This window comes from Cynocephalus volans, chromosome 13 (genome assembly GCF_027409185.1).
Source record: "Cynocephalus volans isolate mCynVol1 chromosome 13, mCynVol1.pri, whole genome shotgun sequence".
NCBI classification, from domain to species: Eukaryota; Metazoa; Chordata; class Mammalia; order Dermoptera; family Cynocephalidae; genus Cynocephalus; species Cynocephalus volans.
In genome coordinates, this window is record NC_084472.1 from 46346926 (window position 1) to 46362851 (window position 15926).

Below are 15926 nucleotides of genomic sequence, written 5' to 3' on the forward strand. Positions count from 1 at the left end.
ATGATTAAAAAATACACGAACGTAAGTGTGAGCAAATCATCAGTAGGAACCCTCTTGTTTGAAAACCCCTACACGGGAAGCAGAAGAAAATAAAAACAGAGGAGTACGTAAATGTTTTCACTTTGGGTCACCAAAGGGCAGGGTTGACACTGCCCGCCTGGAAACTAAAAAGTGCGGGTCCTCAACCCGGCAGCCATTAGTCCCTTGGGAAGCCTTCTCACACTCAGCGAACTGGGAAGGAGAAGCGCACCCAGGGGCGTCTTCCTCCCGACCCACCGGGAGCCAGGAAGGGCGCTCCGAACTGGGCCCGTGTGGGCGCCACCGAGCGCGGACCTCCCGCGCGTCCTAGAGCGGCCGAGTGGGACCGGCCTGCGGCGCACTTCCGCCCGCGCGTGTCACCGCCCCGCAGCCTGCTGGGCCTCGGTGTGGGACTGCGTGTCCCTCGGCTCCTGCCGCGGGCCTCGGGGAGAGGGTGAGTGGGGCACGGCGCGCCGGAGGGGGGCGGGCGCGCTTCCTCGGGACTCGCTGGCTCGATCCGGCGCGGAGGACCCAAGCCCGGGGAGCGCCCCGGAGCCAGGACACACTTGGCCCACCGCCCCGGGCCGCAGCCGCGGCCGCCCGGCCCTGCCGCCGCCGCCCACCTGGCCTTTTGCGAGACCGACACCGTCTCGTAGGGGAGCCTGGGCTCGCTGGAGGCCGGAGAGCTGGCCTCTGTCCCTGGCTCTGCTTGGACACTCACTCTCTCTCTCCGGGCTACGGTTCTTTCAGCTCTAAAATGGAGGATGGCGGTGTCAGCCCTACCTGCACCACAGTGATTGCAGGGTTGACACTGCCCGCCTGGAAACTAAAAAGTGCGGCTTCTCAACCCGGCAGCCATTAGAGTCACTTGGGAAGCCTTCTATATGCGGAGGCCCCGTCTTACCAGGTGACTGGTCTGCAACCAGGACCGAGAACCAGGGGCCCAGTGTCAAATGATATTACTGTGATCACGACCGGAATATACACTTCGTGGAAGGTGGACCATAGTCTTGAGAAAGCAAGCAGCTGTTTTTGTCCAAGAAGACAGGGACCTAATCCGGTTTGCTCACTTTTAATTCCTAGTGCCTTGAATAGGCATGTCACAAAACATGCGCCATTGATTAAATAAATAAATTTATAATTATCTCCCGACCTAGTGGAAGGGCTTTTATTATTTAGTTTGTTTTAAAACTTATTATGGAAACTTTTAAACATGTACAAAATAGAATAGTGTATTGAACTCCAACTCATGAGCAATCTTTGTTGCATCTGTTACCGTCACCCTCATTGTATTATTTTAAAGCAAGTCTGAAATGAACCATTCCATCCGTTAAACACTTATGTTTATAAAACACAATAACTCCTTTTTAAAATATAAAGCTGTTAGCAGTCTAATTAGCATTATATATTATCGCCTACGATCCAGTCACCGTTTACATTTCCCCGACTGCCGCCTCCCGCCCCCCTTATCAGTTTGTCCAAATCAGAATCCAGAGAAGCTACACATGTTGTTTGGTTGATGTCTCAAATCTCTTTTAATCCCTTTATCTCCTCCCTCTTTATTTTTTTCTTTGTATTTTATTTGTTGAAGAAACCAAGTCGTTTGTCCTGTAAAGTTTTGTACATCCTGGATTTTGCTTCTTCTATTCCTGTGGAGTCATTTAATAAACTGATAATTAGATCTACAGTCTTTTTCAGGTTCCACTTTTTAGCAAGAAAACTTCATGGGCGGGTTACTGTGTGTTTCATATTGCATCACATCAGGAGTCAAATAAGATCTTGTCTCTCTTTGTGGGCCTTTTATGTACAAATTGCACCACAGGGTCACCGAATAATTGCTCAGGAAATTGTAGAGGATGCCAGTTAGTAACTGCAGAAGGAATGAGAGAATATCACCTTTTGGCAAGCCCTAATGAAACAATGTATCCTGGCAATGATTACTAATGGCAGTTAACATCAGAAAAAGAGAAAGCCAGACAATGTGTGCCTCCTGATAGAAGTACCGCATACCATTTACTAAGTATTCTTGGAGTAATAGGAGGTGGAGTGGGGAGTGTAGATGAAACAAGATTGCCCATGGGTTGATAATTGTTGAAACTCAGTGATGGGTACGTGGCAATGCATTCTACTAATCTCTGTACTTCCGTTTGTGTTTGATGTTTTTAATAATAAAACGTCTTTTTAAGAGGTTGAGTAATTGACTAGTGAGTTCGGGTCAGTTTAACCCATGGATTATAGTTCTGTGTTGGCCTTTCATTAAGTGGTTCTCAAATATGACTCCGTGTTAGAGTCACAGAGGAAGGTTTTTTGTTTGTTTGTTTGTTTCTCCTAACCCAAAACACACTTGTCTCACTCACAGAATCTCCTGTCTTATTGTTCTGGGATGAAACCCAATAATTGATAATGTTGCAAAAGCTGTCCAGGTAATTCTAAGATGCTCCCAGGGTTATGTACCACTGGTATAGATCCATTATTTGTTAGGGATTGCAAGTTGATTCTATTCTATTATTCTTTTTGCATTTTATTAGCTTTTTAAAAATTTAACTTTCTGCTTCTGTTTACTCTTACTTTTCTTGCAAACTGCAATCCAATAGGGAAGCCTCTGCAAATTAAGCTACTTCATTATCAGAGGAAGGCTTGATCTTGGGGGTGAACATGTGTAGTAACACATGGAAGGGACATGAGCAATAACCTCAAGGCTTGTGCATTGGGTGGAGATGTACCGCCTTGTGTATGAGGAGTGTCTGGGGCAAGAGGGTGGGGAGCTGACTGTTTCCCAAAGTGGAAAGGAAAACCAGGTGATGTGTAGTTAGAAAAGCATGTTTGACTTTATGACATTTTTAAAAAGTCATCAATAAATTAAAATTAAATAAAAAGTGCTGCTCATTGCAACCAAAAACAATACAAAGATTTAAAAGAAAAGTTAATAATCCCTCCATACCCTTCTATTATTTTAACCACCCCTGAGATAACCAGTATTAGTGTGGTGTGTATCCTTCCACACCAGACTTTCTGTCTTGTATAATAAATGTGGGGGTTTGGGGCATTGTTGTTATAGAATTGAGATGATATCATAGCCATCTGTAACTTTTCTCATTGTCATTCCTCCAGGATAATAGTTACAGATCTGACACTTTATTAGCTGCAGAATAAATAGTTAATAGAATAAATAATAGTACGAATGTAGAAAGAAATATTCAGCCATTTCCCTATTGACAAATACTCAGATTGCTTCCATATTTTAGCCTCCTTAAAAGCACCACAGTAAACATTATTGTACATAGATCTTTTATTTCTGTAGGGTAGATTCCCCAAAATGGGATTGCAGGCTTAAAGTGTATTGTTATCAACAGCATTGTATCAGCAAGTGTATCATTATTAATGGTACAGTTTGAGCATCCCTAATCCAAAATCCAAAATGCTCCAAAATCCAAAACTTTTTGAGTGCCGGCGTGATGCCTAAAGGAGATGCTCTTTGAAGCATTTCGGATTTTCAAATTAGGGGTGCTCAACTGGTATGTATTCTGCAAATATTCCAAAATCCCAAAAAAATCTGGGACATTCTGGTCCTAAGCATTTTGTATAAAGGATATTCAACCTGTGATATATATTGCTGAGTTATTCTTCCAAAGCATAATAGCAGTTGACACCTCCACCACCAGTAGCTTATGACAGTACCCATTTACACGTTTCCCTTCCTCCTGGTTAGCACTGGCTAGCATTGCTTCATTGATATTTGCCTGCTGTTGTGTGGTGGAAAATGGTGTCTCTTTGTTTCCTTAATTTGCATTTCCACTGACTACATGGAGACAGCACTTTTCATGCTCATGGGCTGTTTGGATTTCTTCTGTGATACCTGCATATATCATTTGCCTGTTTTTCCATTGCATCAATATTTTTGGTTTTTTAAATGCATTTACATAAACTTTTTTTTAGGGGCATTAATCCTTTGTCATGAGGGGTGCAAACAATTTTCTCCAGGTGTTATTTTCCTTTTTTTTTTTTTGGCAGCTGGTTTGGGGATCTGAACTCTTTAGCTTGGTATTAGGACACCATGCTCTAACCAACTAAGCTAACTGGCCAGCCTCCACGTGTTTTTTGTCCTTTATGAGTCTTTTGATATGCAAAAGTTTTTATGTAGTGAAATGTCTCTTTTTTTAATTAATGGGTTTCCTCTTGCCAAGAAGGTCTTTCCCATCTCCAAAGTTATATACATAGTCTCCTAATTTTTTTGAGCACATTTTATTGGATTTTTTATATTTAAGTTTCTAACCCACGTGGAATGTATTTTCTATACAATGCAAGGTGAAAATCTTGCTTTGCTTTTTTCTGAAAGAACAGGCAATTATGTCAGTGACATTCATTAAATAAACCACCTTTTTTTTTTTAATCTTTGTTTTATATTGATTCCCATACATACTTGGTTTATTTCTGGACTTTCCCTTCCCTTTCACCTCTATTTTTGTGCCAGTATTCTGTTTTAATTACATCTGATTAATGTAATAAATATTAATATCTGGAAAGACAAGTCACTACTCACTACTTTTTATAATTTTCTTGCCCATTCTCAGACATTTATTTTTTTCTTCCATGTGATCTTGGGTTGTTTTTATTCCAAGATAAATCCCACTGGAAATCTGCTAGAATTTGCTAGAATTAATATATCTATATTAATTTTGGAAAGACAGACATTTCTGTGATATCAAGTCTTCCTATCAAGGAACATAATGTGTCTCCATTTGTTTCAATATATAGGGTAGTGTTTCTTTCCTGCTAACTCTATTTCTGGTGATTTTATAAGGTTTTTTTTTTTTTCTCGTGAATGGGACTTTTTTTTCCCATTTCTATTTTTATCAGGTTATTGCTAGGACTGAGAAAAGCTATTGCGCTTTTAGATTTTTACCTTATATCTGGCTCTCATTACTTTTTAAAAAAATTATAATAGTTTTAAAAAAGTTATTTAGGTTTTTCTCCCTGTCATCAATGTCAATTATCTGTAATTGGTTATGTATAACTGTCAGCTCATTGTCATTTATTTTATTTAGTACACATCTCCCATCACAGAAGTATATCAGAGATAGCAGATGTGCCCAGAAATAGTGAAAGGTATAGTGCCAGGAAATGGCAGAAATCTACATACTCAACAGGTTACTTCTGATCACTTAAAATAGCAGAGTCCCTAGTCCTAACCAGTCATGGGCCCTGTCGTTTAGGAGAGTGAGACATTCGCTCAGCATTACTGTTGGAGTATTATAGAGCATGACTATTGTTTCTGATCATTCAGAGACAGGGCTGACATATGGGCACCAGATGCCCCATTTGATGAGCATAGTTAAATCCCATCTCTTGCCCAGAACCTCAACTAGAGTTGTTTAGTGTTTATTAGAAGTACTTAAAAAAATTTATTGAGTGGAAAATACAGAGAGTTCCCATATACCTCTCACCTATCGCTCGCCTCAGTTTCCCCTACATTAACATTTTGCATTAGTGTGGTATATTTGTTACAGTTGATGAGCCAATACTGATACACTGTTATTGACTAAAGTTTACATTAGGGTTCATTCACTCCTTGTATTGTTCATTCTGTGTACAATTGACCAATGTATAATGACACGCGTCTGTCCTTACAGTATCATACAGAATAGTTTCACTGCCCTAAAAATCCCGTGTTCCACGTATTCATCCTTCCCTCCCTCCCCCCATATCACTGGCAAACACTGATCTTTTAACTGTTTCCATAGTTTTGCCTTTTTTAAAAATGTCATATAGTTGGAATTCAACTATAGTTTTTAATTAACTAGGTTTAACTGGTTTTTTGTGTGTGCATGTGAAAAGTCATACAAGCTTTGGTAACTTGTAATTTTAGCCCATTAAGAGTTATTAAAATCTTACTTTGGATTTGTGTGAAGAACTATTAGAGAACAGGAATCCAGACTGTTCTGAATAACCAAAAACTAAATAACAGTAAATCTCACAGGAATGTGTTCTTGGTGCAGTGATATGAAATAATCCCCAGGTGATCTTTCTGTTGCAGGGTGGAAGATGTCTATGGATGTGACATTTCTGGGGACGGGCGCAGCATACCCATCCCCAACCCGGGGTGCCTCTGCTGTGGTCCTTCGGTGTGAGGGCGAGTGCTGGCTCTTTGACTGTGGGGAGGGAACACAGACACAGCTTATGAAAAGCCAACTTAAAGCAGGTTAGTGTGCATTCAGCTGTCTCAGTGAGATGATCTTTTGTTCTTCATTTTCTTGGCTCTCCTTGGGCCTTTTGTTTGGAAACGGCTCTGACAGTTGCATCCCACTTCAGTGCTAGAGCCCTGGAAAGCCTTGGAAGGCCCTTGGGCATTCAGCCATGCCCACTAAACTTTATTATTATTTGCTTTTCATTCATCCTGTAGATGTTGAGAGCAAGGATTTATGTAGGCCTGGGGGTGGAGAATGGAATGGGCTACATCAGGCATGTTTGATGGACACTGCCCTAGTAGGGGATCAGTATACATACTTATTTCCACCAGGAGATAGTTGTCATGAGAGGATGCAAAGGACAGTAGATGTTCAGAGGAGGGAAATGCTCTTTTCTACTTGGGATTATCAGGTTAGGCATCCTAGAAAATTTGACCCGTGAGTTGTTGGAGGAGGAGGAATTCCCTGGGCTGGGGAGAAGAAGGGCATTCCAGCCAGAGGGAATGGAGTGAGCAAAGGCCAGCACCTGGAGACTGAGTCGTCCATTGGTGAAAAGCCTCAGCCCAGATTCAGGCAGACCTGGAGTCTAGTCCCAGCTGTGTCTCAGGCTTGCGACCTTAGCAAATCAGCAAACTGAAATGTTACTTTCCTCATCTTGAAAATGGGGATAAAAACTCTACTAAGAAGGGGTGTTATGGGAATTATAACATGTGGTTTCTTCCTTCTCCGTGTGTTTGTCTCCTCATCAGTTAAATTTTAGGTCAAATGCCATCTCCTCAGAGGCTTTTCCTGAGCATTCTGGGTTAAGAAGTTCCTTCCTCAGCCCAGTCCTTCTATTATTTTGTCCTATTTTTATTGACTTCTAAGCATCATCAGTATCTGGAATTATGTTATTTAAATAGTTTATTTCTGTGTCCTCTATCTCCCTGTACTATAAAGTACAATGATCACTTATGTACCTAGTAGATACTTAGTAAATTCTGTTCAGTTAGTGAATTATGAAGACATTCAGCAGTTTAGTACAGTGCCTCTCACTTATTAGGTCTTGATGAATAACAGTTATTGAAGTTATTATTTCTACAACTCATCACAATACATAGCACTTGATGACTGAAGGAAAGATAATTCTAGTGTCCAAGGATCTCTTGACCTAGTAATGGAAACTGACATACAAACAGACTGTCATTAATCATGGATGATAAGTGGAATAATGGAGGTGTTTTATAAGTACTTTTGGAACATAAAGGAGGGGGACGCTAACTGTGCCTCTGTGTTCAGAGAAGGCATCCCAGAGATGGTAATATCTGAGCTAGGATCTAAAAGACAAATAGAAGTTTCTCTGGGGAGAGAAGTGAGGATGGACATTCAAGGAACAGACAACAAAGTGAGCAACAAGTAAGGGAATTTCCAGGAAAGAAATGGCCTATGGGGAATATTGAGTACTTGGCTAGGCTAGATGGGAGCTAAGAATGCTGAAAAGGCAAGTGAGGTCAGACTATTAAGTCCTCTGCGGCATGGTAAGTATTTGGACCTTATTATTCTGCTGGCAATAAGAGATCATTAAATGTTTTTAAGTAGGGGTATCATGTGATCTGACTTGTGTTTTAGGACAGTTTTCTGATGGCAAATGTATCGGGAGAGAGAATAACATCAGAGAGATCAGTTTCAAGGCAGTTGCATTCATTTGAAATAGAGAGAGAGAGAGAGAGACTAATAGAGAGAAGGGGAATGTTGAAGCAGGAAGTAGTGATTGGAATGGAAATAAGAAACTCAATTTAAGAGGGACTCGTAGAGCCAACAGGAGATGAAGGTGATGGCTGACTGAATGCCTACAGTATGAGGAAGGGAAGAATTTTTACAAGTTATTGATGGTGATGTCCTAGACCTAGATAGGGAGCCAGGAAAAGACCTGTTGGAAGAAGGAGCTAATGCATATTGTTTGGGACATGTGGCCTTAGATGTACATAGGTCAACTCTAATTACATACTGTCTTGTGTTGAAACCCTGAGGTAAATCAGATACTAGACTTTATTCCTCTTGGTTCACACAGGGATTCATTTCATGAGAGCCCTTAGGGTAGGCACAGGCCAGAGTGAAGGCTGTGATAGTTAACATTTTAGAGAGTGGGGGTTGAGGGGGCAGGGTGGATTAAAATAGAAAGAAGAAACTGTTAAGTGTGGGTACCAGAGGTTTGGGTGTGGCAGTGTCTTGACTTTTTATTTAATACAGTGGTCTACCCTTACCCACGGGTGATATGTTTCGAGACCTCCAGTGGATGCCTGAAACTGCGGGAAGGACTGAACCCAATTGCTGTCAATCTGAACACATTTCTGTTTATGTCTTCCACCCACAAATTTAATGCTTTTTTCATCTTGACTAGGTACTTATCATGCACTGTGGCCTTAACTTTCGCAGTTTGAGGTGCAATAGCAAAACTAGCATGAATTTCTTTTTCTTCACAATTTCACAGCTGGAAGATTTGTTCTTACCATAGATCTTAGCAACCTCAGTATATGACTTTTTTATTTCCTTATTAAGTTAAGAACTTTCACATTTTCACTTAAAGGAAGCACTTTACGGCTTCTCTTTGGCATATGCAAATTGCCAGTATTGCTACTCTTATGCTCTGGAGCCATAACTAAGGAAAATAAGAGTTACTTGAACACAAGCACTGGGATACCATGACAGTCGATCTGATAATTGAGACAGCTTCTAAGCAACTAACAGGCGGGTAGTGTACACAGCATGGATGTGCTGGACAAAGGGATGATTCATGTTCCAGGCAAGACTTCATCATGCTACTCAGAATGGCACACAATTTAAAATTTATGAATTATTTATTATTGGAATTTTCTATTTAATATTTTTGGACCACGGTTGACTGTGGGTAACTGAAGCCATGGAAAGCAAAACTACAGATAAGGTGTGACTACGGTACCTGTGTCAGTTATCTAATGCTGCATAACAGATTACAGGTTTAGTGACTTATTTCCATTTATTATCTCATAGTTCCTGTGGGTCAGGGAGTTGGGACCTGGCTTAGCCAGGTTCTCTGCTTCAGATTCTCTCAAGGCTACAGTCCAGGTGTTAGCTAGGGTTACAGTCTCATCAGAGGCTCAACTGGGGAAGATTCTGCTTCTAAGCTCACTTGGGTTGTTGGCAGAATCCTTACAGTCATAGGACAGGCTGCCCTGAGCTCCTAGAGGCCTCCTGCAGTTCTTTGCCATGTGGGTTTCTGCTTCATGGTAGCTTGTTTCCTCACTGCCAGCAAGGGAGAAAGTGACTCTGGAACAAGTCTGCTAGCAAGATGGAGTCTTATAAACCTTAATGTAATCATATTGTATCCCTGTGCTGCCTTCTAGTGGTTAGAAGCAAGTCACGATTCCCACCCCCACTCAAGGGAAGGGGATTATAAGACGTGAACACCAGGAGGTGGGGACCATGGGGTCCACTGCAATACTCTTCTCCAATATTTTGTATTTTATAGCTCCTTAATATATGCTTTATATAACAGTTGGCAAAGCTAAGCCTGGCAAAAGACAAAAACAAAAAAGCCCAATGGAACCTTTAGTTTACTACATTTTTATTGGCTTTTAAAAAAAAATTCCTAGCTTTAGAGAGGAAGGTAGGATGGTAATCCCGAAGCATTATCTATGACTCTCTAGTACTTCAAATGTCCTCACTCTCAAACTAGAATGCAGCACCACCCTCAATACATCCAGGTTTCTCTTGACAAGCGATTATGGCCCTATCATTATTTGATTTGTTGAAACCCTTTCACTTGTAGTACCTCCTGGGGTAATGTTTTATGATTTTCACAAGGAAGTTTTTCCTGTTTATCTCAACATACTTCTTTCAAGCTTCCATGGTCCTAATATGCATCTGATTAACAAGTACAGGTTTGCCATCTCCATTTCTTTCATAGTTTTTTTTTTTCTTTTTTTCTTTTTTAAGGCTAGTCAAGTGAAGCAGTGGAGAAGGAACAAAGAAATCTGGAACTGGTTGTGATCAATTAATTATAAACACCACTGTCTTTTATAGTTTTAAAGAGCAAGCTTAAGCCTTCTTTTTCCCCCTCAAAAATGATTATAAAATTATTATTAAAAATATTACAAAAGCATAATTTTAAAAATGATCATAAAATGTATGTATGCTCATTTACAAGTTTAAACAAAACAGAAAAATATAAGTAAGAAAAGCCCAAGTCCCCCTCTCATATGTAAGTTTTTTGTACATACAGACATGGTAATGGTATGGGTGTGTAAATGTATATGTGTGTGTATACTTTTGTATAAATGGAATCGTACTATACTTGGAATAATGTGCTTCTTTCCAACTGAACAATTTATATGAACAATATGTTGCAGACATTTTCTGTGGCAGTAACTATATGCATCATCATTTTCAGAGGATGCTTAGGATTCCACTCCTCTGTGGATGAAACTCTCCCCCAACTCCCTTGTTCTTAAGTGAAAAGGAACTCATGCATTTTTCTTTCTTCACTTGGTAGCTTCCTCATACCTTTGATAATTGTGGTTGTCTTTCCTTCTCCCTCTGAAATCAAGTTTCTTGGAAAATGGGATGTTTGTCTTCCCTGAAACTGTGATAACCATGGGAAGCATTTTTTTACTTAACTTAATTTGCCTTGCTTGCTTTGGATTCACAGGTTGTTTTGGTGTTCAGTTTTGGTGTTGTTTTGGGGTAGATAAGGACAGGGCCCAGAAAGTCTGACACTGGCAGAAGCCAACATGAAATCTGGCCTCAGTGGCTGCTGTAGTTCTTTTGTACACAGAGTCCTCAGGTCACATGTGTAGGTGGCTTGGCAGCCTGGGGGGTGGGGGGAAATGAAAGGATTTTAGAAGTAAAAAAACAGCAAAAATGAGGACTAAAAAGAGAAAAGAAAAAGGAACATATTGAGGAAACTTCTAGAGTGCCTCTTGGGGGTTATCAAAGTCCAAAATCAGGCTCTGCCACTGGGATCTGGGCTTGGGGAGTAATTCTGGGAAGACTCACTTGGCGAATACTTGATGGCATAGGATGAGTCACATTACAGTAACCTATTCCTGTTCTTTTATGGTATCAATAAACTGTTCTTGTACTTTTATGGTAGCAAATGTTTAAAATAGGTGGGCCTTGAGCTAGCACCAAAAGCCTCTGTTAAACTGGAAATGTGTTAGTTGTGATTGTTAACTTTTACAATGCCATGCGGTGCATCTCAGAAAATGCTGATGTGGCATCCTGCCACATACCAGCAGTAAATTTGGTTTATCATTGGCTCAATCAAATTATAACCTAAGCTGATATGCATGGAAAAAGTTGTTAGTTCAGGCTGAAAGGAAGAGATGGGTCCAAGTACCCTTACATAATACCATAGGGGATCTGCCCTCCAATCTGCATTCTGGCATCTACTGTCCCCCTCCTCCCCTCTCAGTGCCTCACCCCTTTCCTCCCTTCCTCTCTCTCCCTCTCCTACCCTTTCAACCTTACCCAGACAGGCAGGCCCTGACTTGGTTGGTTAATCCCTGTCCAGTGTAGAGAGTCCTTAAAAGGCAGTTTTAGGTTCAGGCACTGGTCCAATCAATTGGAGCCAGTGGAACATTTTGTTTTGCTGGAACTACATGTTTGCTATTCTCAGAGGGAGCAGTAGGGGGCAGTGTAACTGCCAGATGCTTTTGACACTTGAGACCTATCTAGATAAGTGAATTATTTTGGTACATGTGAATATTTCATTTTTTTTTTAAGTGAGAGGGTAGGTAGGAAAATACTCTGAAAACTCTAAAACTATGTAATTTGAAGATGTTTTACAAAAAAATGATATTATTAAAACCATCCAGTGAAATAAAGCCTGTCTTAGCTGCTTCTATAATCATGTAGCAAAATGTAAATGAATAAGTTTATAGTGGTGAGAACTTCTAAATTCAATTTACTACTTTTTATGTAAGTTGTTAGGCTTATTTCAAGTAGCTTTATAGGGTTTTTATGTCTGAAAAATTTCTCTGTCTCAATCAAAAGGGAGAATTACCAAGATCTTCATCACACATCTTCATGGAGATCATTTCTTTGGCCTTCCTGGCCTCCTCTGCACAATCAGCCTACAGAGTGGCTCCGTGGTCTCCAAACAGCCTATTGAAATCTATGGCCCTATAGGGCTTCGGGACTATATCTGGCGAACCATGGAACTTTCTCACACAGAGTTGGTTTTCCCTTACGTGGTCCATGAGCTGGTGCCTACAGCAGATCAATGTCCTGCAGAAGAACTAAAAGAATTTTCACATATGAATAGAGCAGACAACCCTCCCAAAGAGGGACAAGGAAGAACTATCCTATTAGACTCAGAAGAAAACTCATACCTTCTGGTTGATGATGAACAGTTTGTGGTAAAAGCATTTCGCCTCTTTCACAGAATTCCCTCCTTTGGATTTTCAGTTGTGGAAAAGAAACGCCCAGGTAAACTCAATGCGCAGAAACTAAAAGACCTCGGTAAGTGGTTTTTTTTTTTTCTCTTCTCATCAAGGTGTTGTAAACTGTAGCTGTTAGAAGTATCATAGTAACTTTCCTTTCCTGTATCCCTGGCTTAAAATGTCATTTTCTCCACTTACTTCCTTTGCTCAAAGTTTGCTTATGAAGGGAAATCCTTGGGGCCACAAGATGCTATTCAAAGCAAAAACCAGGTATATATTTGACTCCTTTTCTATTTGGCTCACAGTATGCACATTCTTAGTCTGTCTTCAGCTTACACTGCCTTGATTGGCAAGGTGGTTTGGGTGGTGGTGGTGGTGGCGATTTTAGGTCCAGGCTTTTTTTAAAAGAAAAATGTCTTCTAATTACTTTCAGGATTTCTTTCTCTATCTATTTTGCCTACTCATTCAACCTTGATTAAATTAATTTGGTGTTCAGAGCACCGTGCCTTAGCCAGTTTTATAGTTTTATAACAAGGTTCATCACAGGTAAAAGCAAACACACAAAGATGGGTGCGTGGCCCATCTAAGGCTTCACACCTCCTCCATGCTAGGCCATTGTGCACAAGGGGGTATTTAGCATTTCTTGCAAAGTAGAGCCCAGGTCCATTATACCTCCAGCATTACCACCGTCCTTGGCATGGCATAGCAGCAACTGTAAAAAGCCTGGTGGTGTTTTTTGTACGTTTATTTCTTTATGCAGTCTCTTCCCCAACCAAAACAAAATGCTAGATGATGAGGAAAAGTGACTTAGGCCAGAGGTATTTTTATTACCTAAAAGCCTGTGGAAATACTATTATATTTGGAAACTCTGAACATGATCTGTGTTGGAATTGGTTATAACATTATACTTGTTTGTAAGTATTGTCCAGAGTGATAATCAGTTGTTATTCTAGATTAATATAAGATTTAAACCCAGTTTAGTAAACATGAAATCGCCCCTGTCTACTGAGAAAATTGATCATGTATGATTGCCTGAAATGCTCCTCGATCTTGTGATCCAAACAATCCTCTCTAACAATTTTGAATTAAGTTAGTCAGTTTGTAGGTACCTATCTTGACTAGGCATTGATTATATGATTATTTAAATGTACTCTTTAATTTTACCCAAAGATGAGCTTATTAAATTTAGCACTCTTAGAAACTGTTATTCCCACATACATCAGTGACTCAAGGTTGTTATCTGGACTTTTATTTATAAGGACTTAGAAGGACTTAGGAGCTTAAAATTCATCTGGCACATATGCATGGGAAATGTTTTAAGTACTAAGGCATTGCTAATAACAATCAACGCTAAACTTTTAAAAATGTATAAATATTCTAGTTTTCTATAAGTAGTAAAACATAACAATTATGAACAGAATTGGATGCCTTTTCCATTTGCTATTTGCTATACTGTTAAAACAGACTCTTTTTAAATGTCATAAATTCCATTCCCATGATGTAATGTTACCTGCATTCATCATTAGGTGTTCCGCCAGGTCCTGCCTATGGGAAGCTGAAAAATGGAATTTCTGTTGTTCTGGAAAATGGGGTTACAATTTCTCCCCAAGATGTCTTAAAAAAGCCTATTGTTGGAAGAAAAATCTGCATATTGGGTGATTGTTCTGGGATTGTGGGTGATGGAGGAGTGAAGCTGTGCTTTGAAGCAGACCTGTTGATCCATGAAGCGACCCTGGATGATGCCCAGATGGACAAAGCAAAGGAGCATGGCCATAGCACGCCACAGATGGCAGCAACGTTTGCAAAGTTGTGCCATGCAAAGAGGCTGGTTCTGACTCACTTCAGTCAAAGGTACAAACCAGTTGCCTTGGCCAGAGAAGGAGAAACAGATGGCACTGCAGAACTAAAAAAGCAAGCTGAATCAGTGTTAGATCTCCAAGAAGTGACTCTAGCAGAAGATTTTATGGTAATTGGCATTCCGATCAAGAAATGAAACCAGTGTTCCTGAATGCATATCGACTTGTCTGTGACTATGTTACTGAACCTACAGTCCAGTTTTATGTTTTTTGTTTTTGGTCTGAAATTATTTGGGCCCTGAGAATCCTAAAAAGGATAGACCTGCATTGCTAAACTGACTCAGTAGTGAGAGGGAGCAAGCTTTTTGATAATAAATCATTTTTAAAAGAAAAAAGCCCAGCATCCTTCTTAAAGTCCAAATTTGACAAAATGATAGACAATTCAGGTATACTTCTCCTTTTGTGGCTACTGCCACAAATATATGCCAGTATTCCATGCAATCCTGGGCTTAGCTTCTGCCCATCTTTATTGCTGTTGTTGGCACAGTACACAGGGCTTGGCCCTCTTGGCTAAAAATGGTATTTTTGGCAGTTTGTATTGAATCTGTTCTTGTTATTAACAGAATAGAGAGAAATGTAATGAGACATGGGACATGCAGGATTGGTGATAGCATGACAATAGCTTTGCTGAAATACTGAATGCAGGGTTGGGCTGGGTGTTGATCTTAGTATTTTATTGAACTTTCTGGTTTGCTCTTAACCTGTGGTTTTCAGCTGGGGTGGTCCTGTTCCCCTAGAAGGAGTTTTGAAATTGTGGGTATATTTTCATGTCACAATGACTGTGGTGGTGGGGAGCGGGGGTAGGAATGGTGGTACTACTGGTATTTAGTCAATAGGGGTCAGGGATGCTAGATGTCGTACTACATTTGGGCCAGTCCTGTACAATAAAGAATTATCTCACCACTAAATGCAAATTGCGCTTGCTGAAATACACAGCAAGTTAAAAAACTTATGCCCCCAGTGTGAATACACTTTACCAACATTAGTGACATAATGAGTTGGATTACTAGGTGAGTAAAAATCCTACAACAAATTCTAAAGAGTGAATATGCTGGCATTAGAATGTCATATGAAATGTTATTTGAAAGAAATGAGCCATCAAGTGAAGCTTATAAATCTGGAGATAAAAAATGCTATCTGTTAAATTGAGGTTTAACTTATATGTCCCTATTAATAATTCTTTGAGCACAATTTTATAAATGTTCTCTGTAGCTTTTCCTTCTGAGCTATCTTTCACCTCCCTTCTGTCTGCAGTGGGCTCTCTTGATTCACTTTCCCTAAATGTTTCTCAAAATGTGTTCCTTGGAAAGCTAGTCTTGAGTGCTGATTCATTCAAAAGAGCTCCCTAATCAATCTATTTGGGAAGTGCTTTATGCTGTGTGTCCCTCTTGGAGTGATCTAATGCCCATCAGAGTATTATAAACAGTGTTGCTCTGAATGATCATAAACCAGCCTCTGGTGCCAGA

At 40.2% G+C, this 15926-nt stretch overlaps 1 protein-coding gene across 1 annotated transcript; it reads left to right on the forward strand.

Moving 5' to 3' along the window:
• The first annotated feature begins 399 nt into the window (after positions 1 to 399).
• ELAC1 (elaC ribonuclease Z 1) lies at positions 400 to 15159 on the forward strand. Its single transcript, XM_063077319.1, has 4 exons — positions 400 to 472; positions 6053 to 6217; positions 12216 to 12683; positions 14131 to 15159. Exons 2-4 carry the CDS (start codon positions 6061 to 6063, stop codon positions 14595 to 14597), a joined length of 1092 nt encoding a protein of 363 aa, XP_062933389.1. The 5' UTR covers positions 400 to 472; positions 6053 to 6060; the 3' UTR covers positions 14598 to 15159.
• Positions 15160 to 15926: the final 767 nt, after the last annotated feature.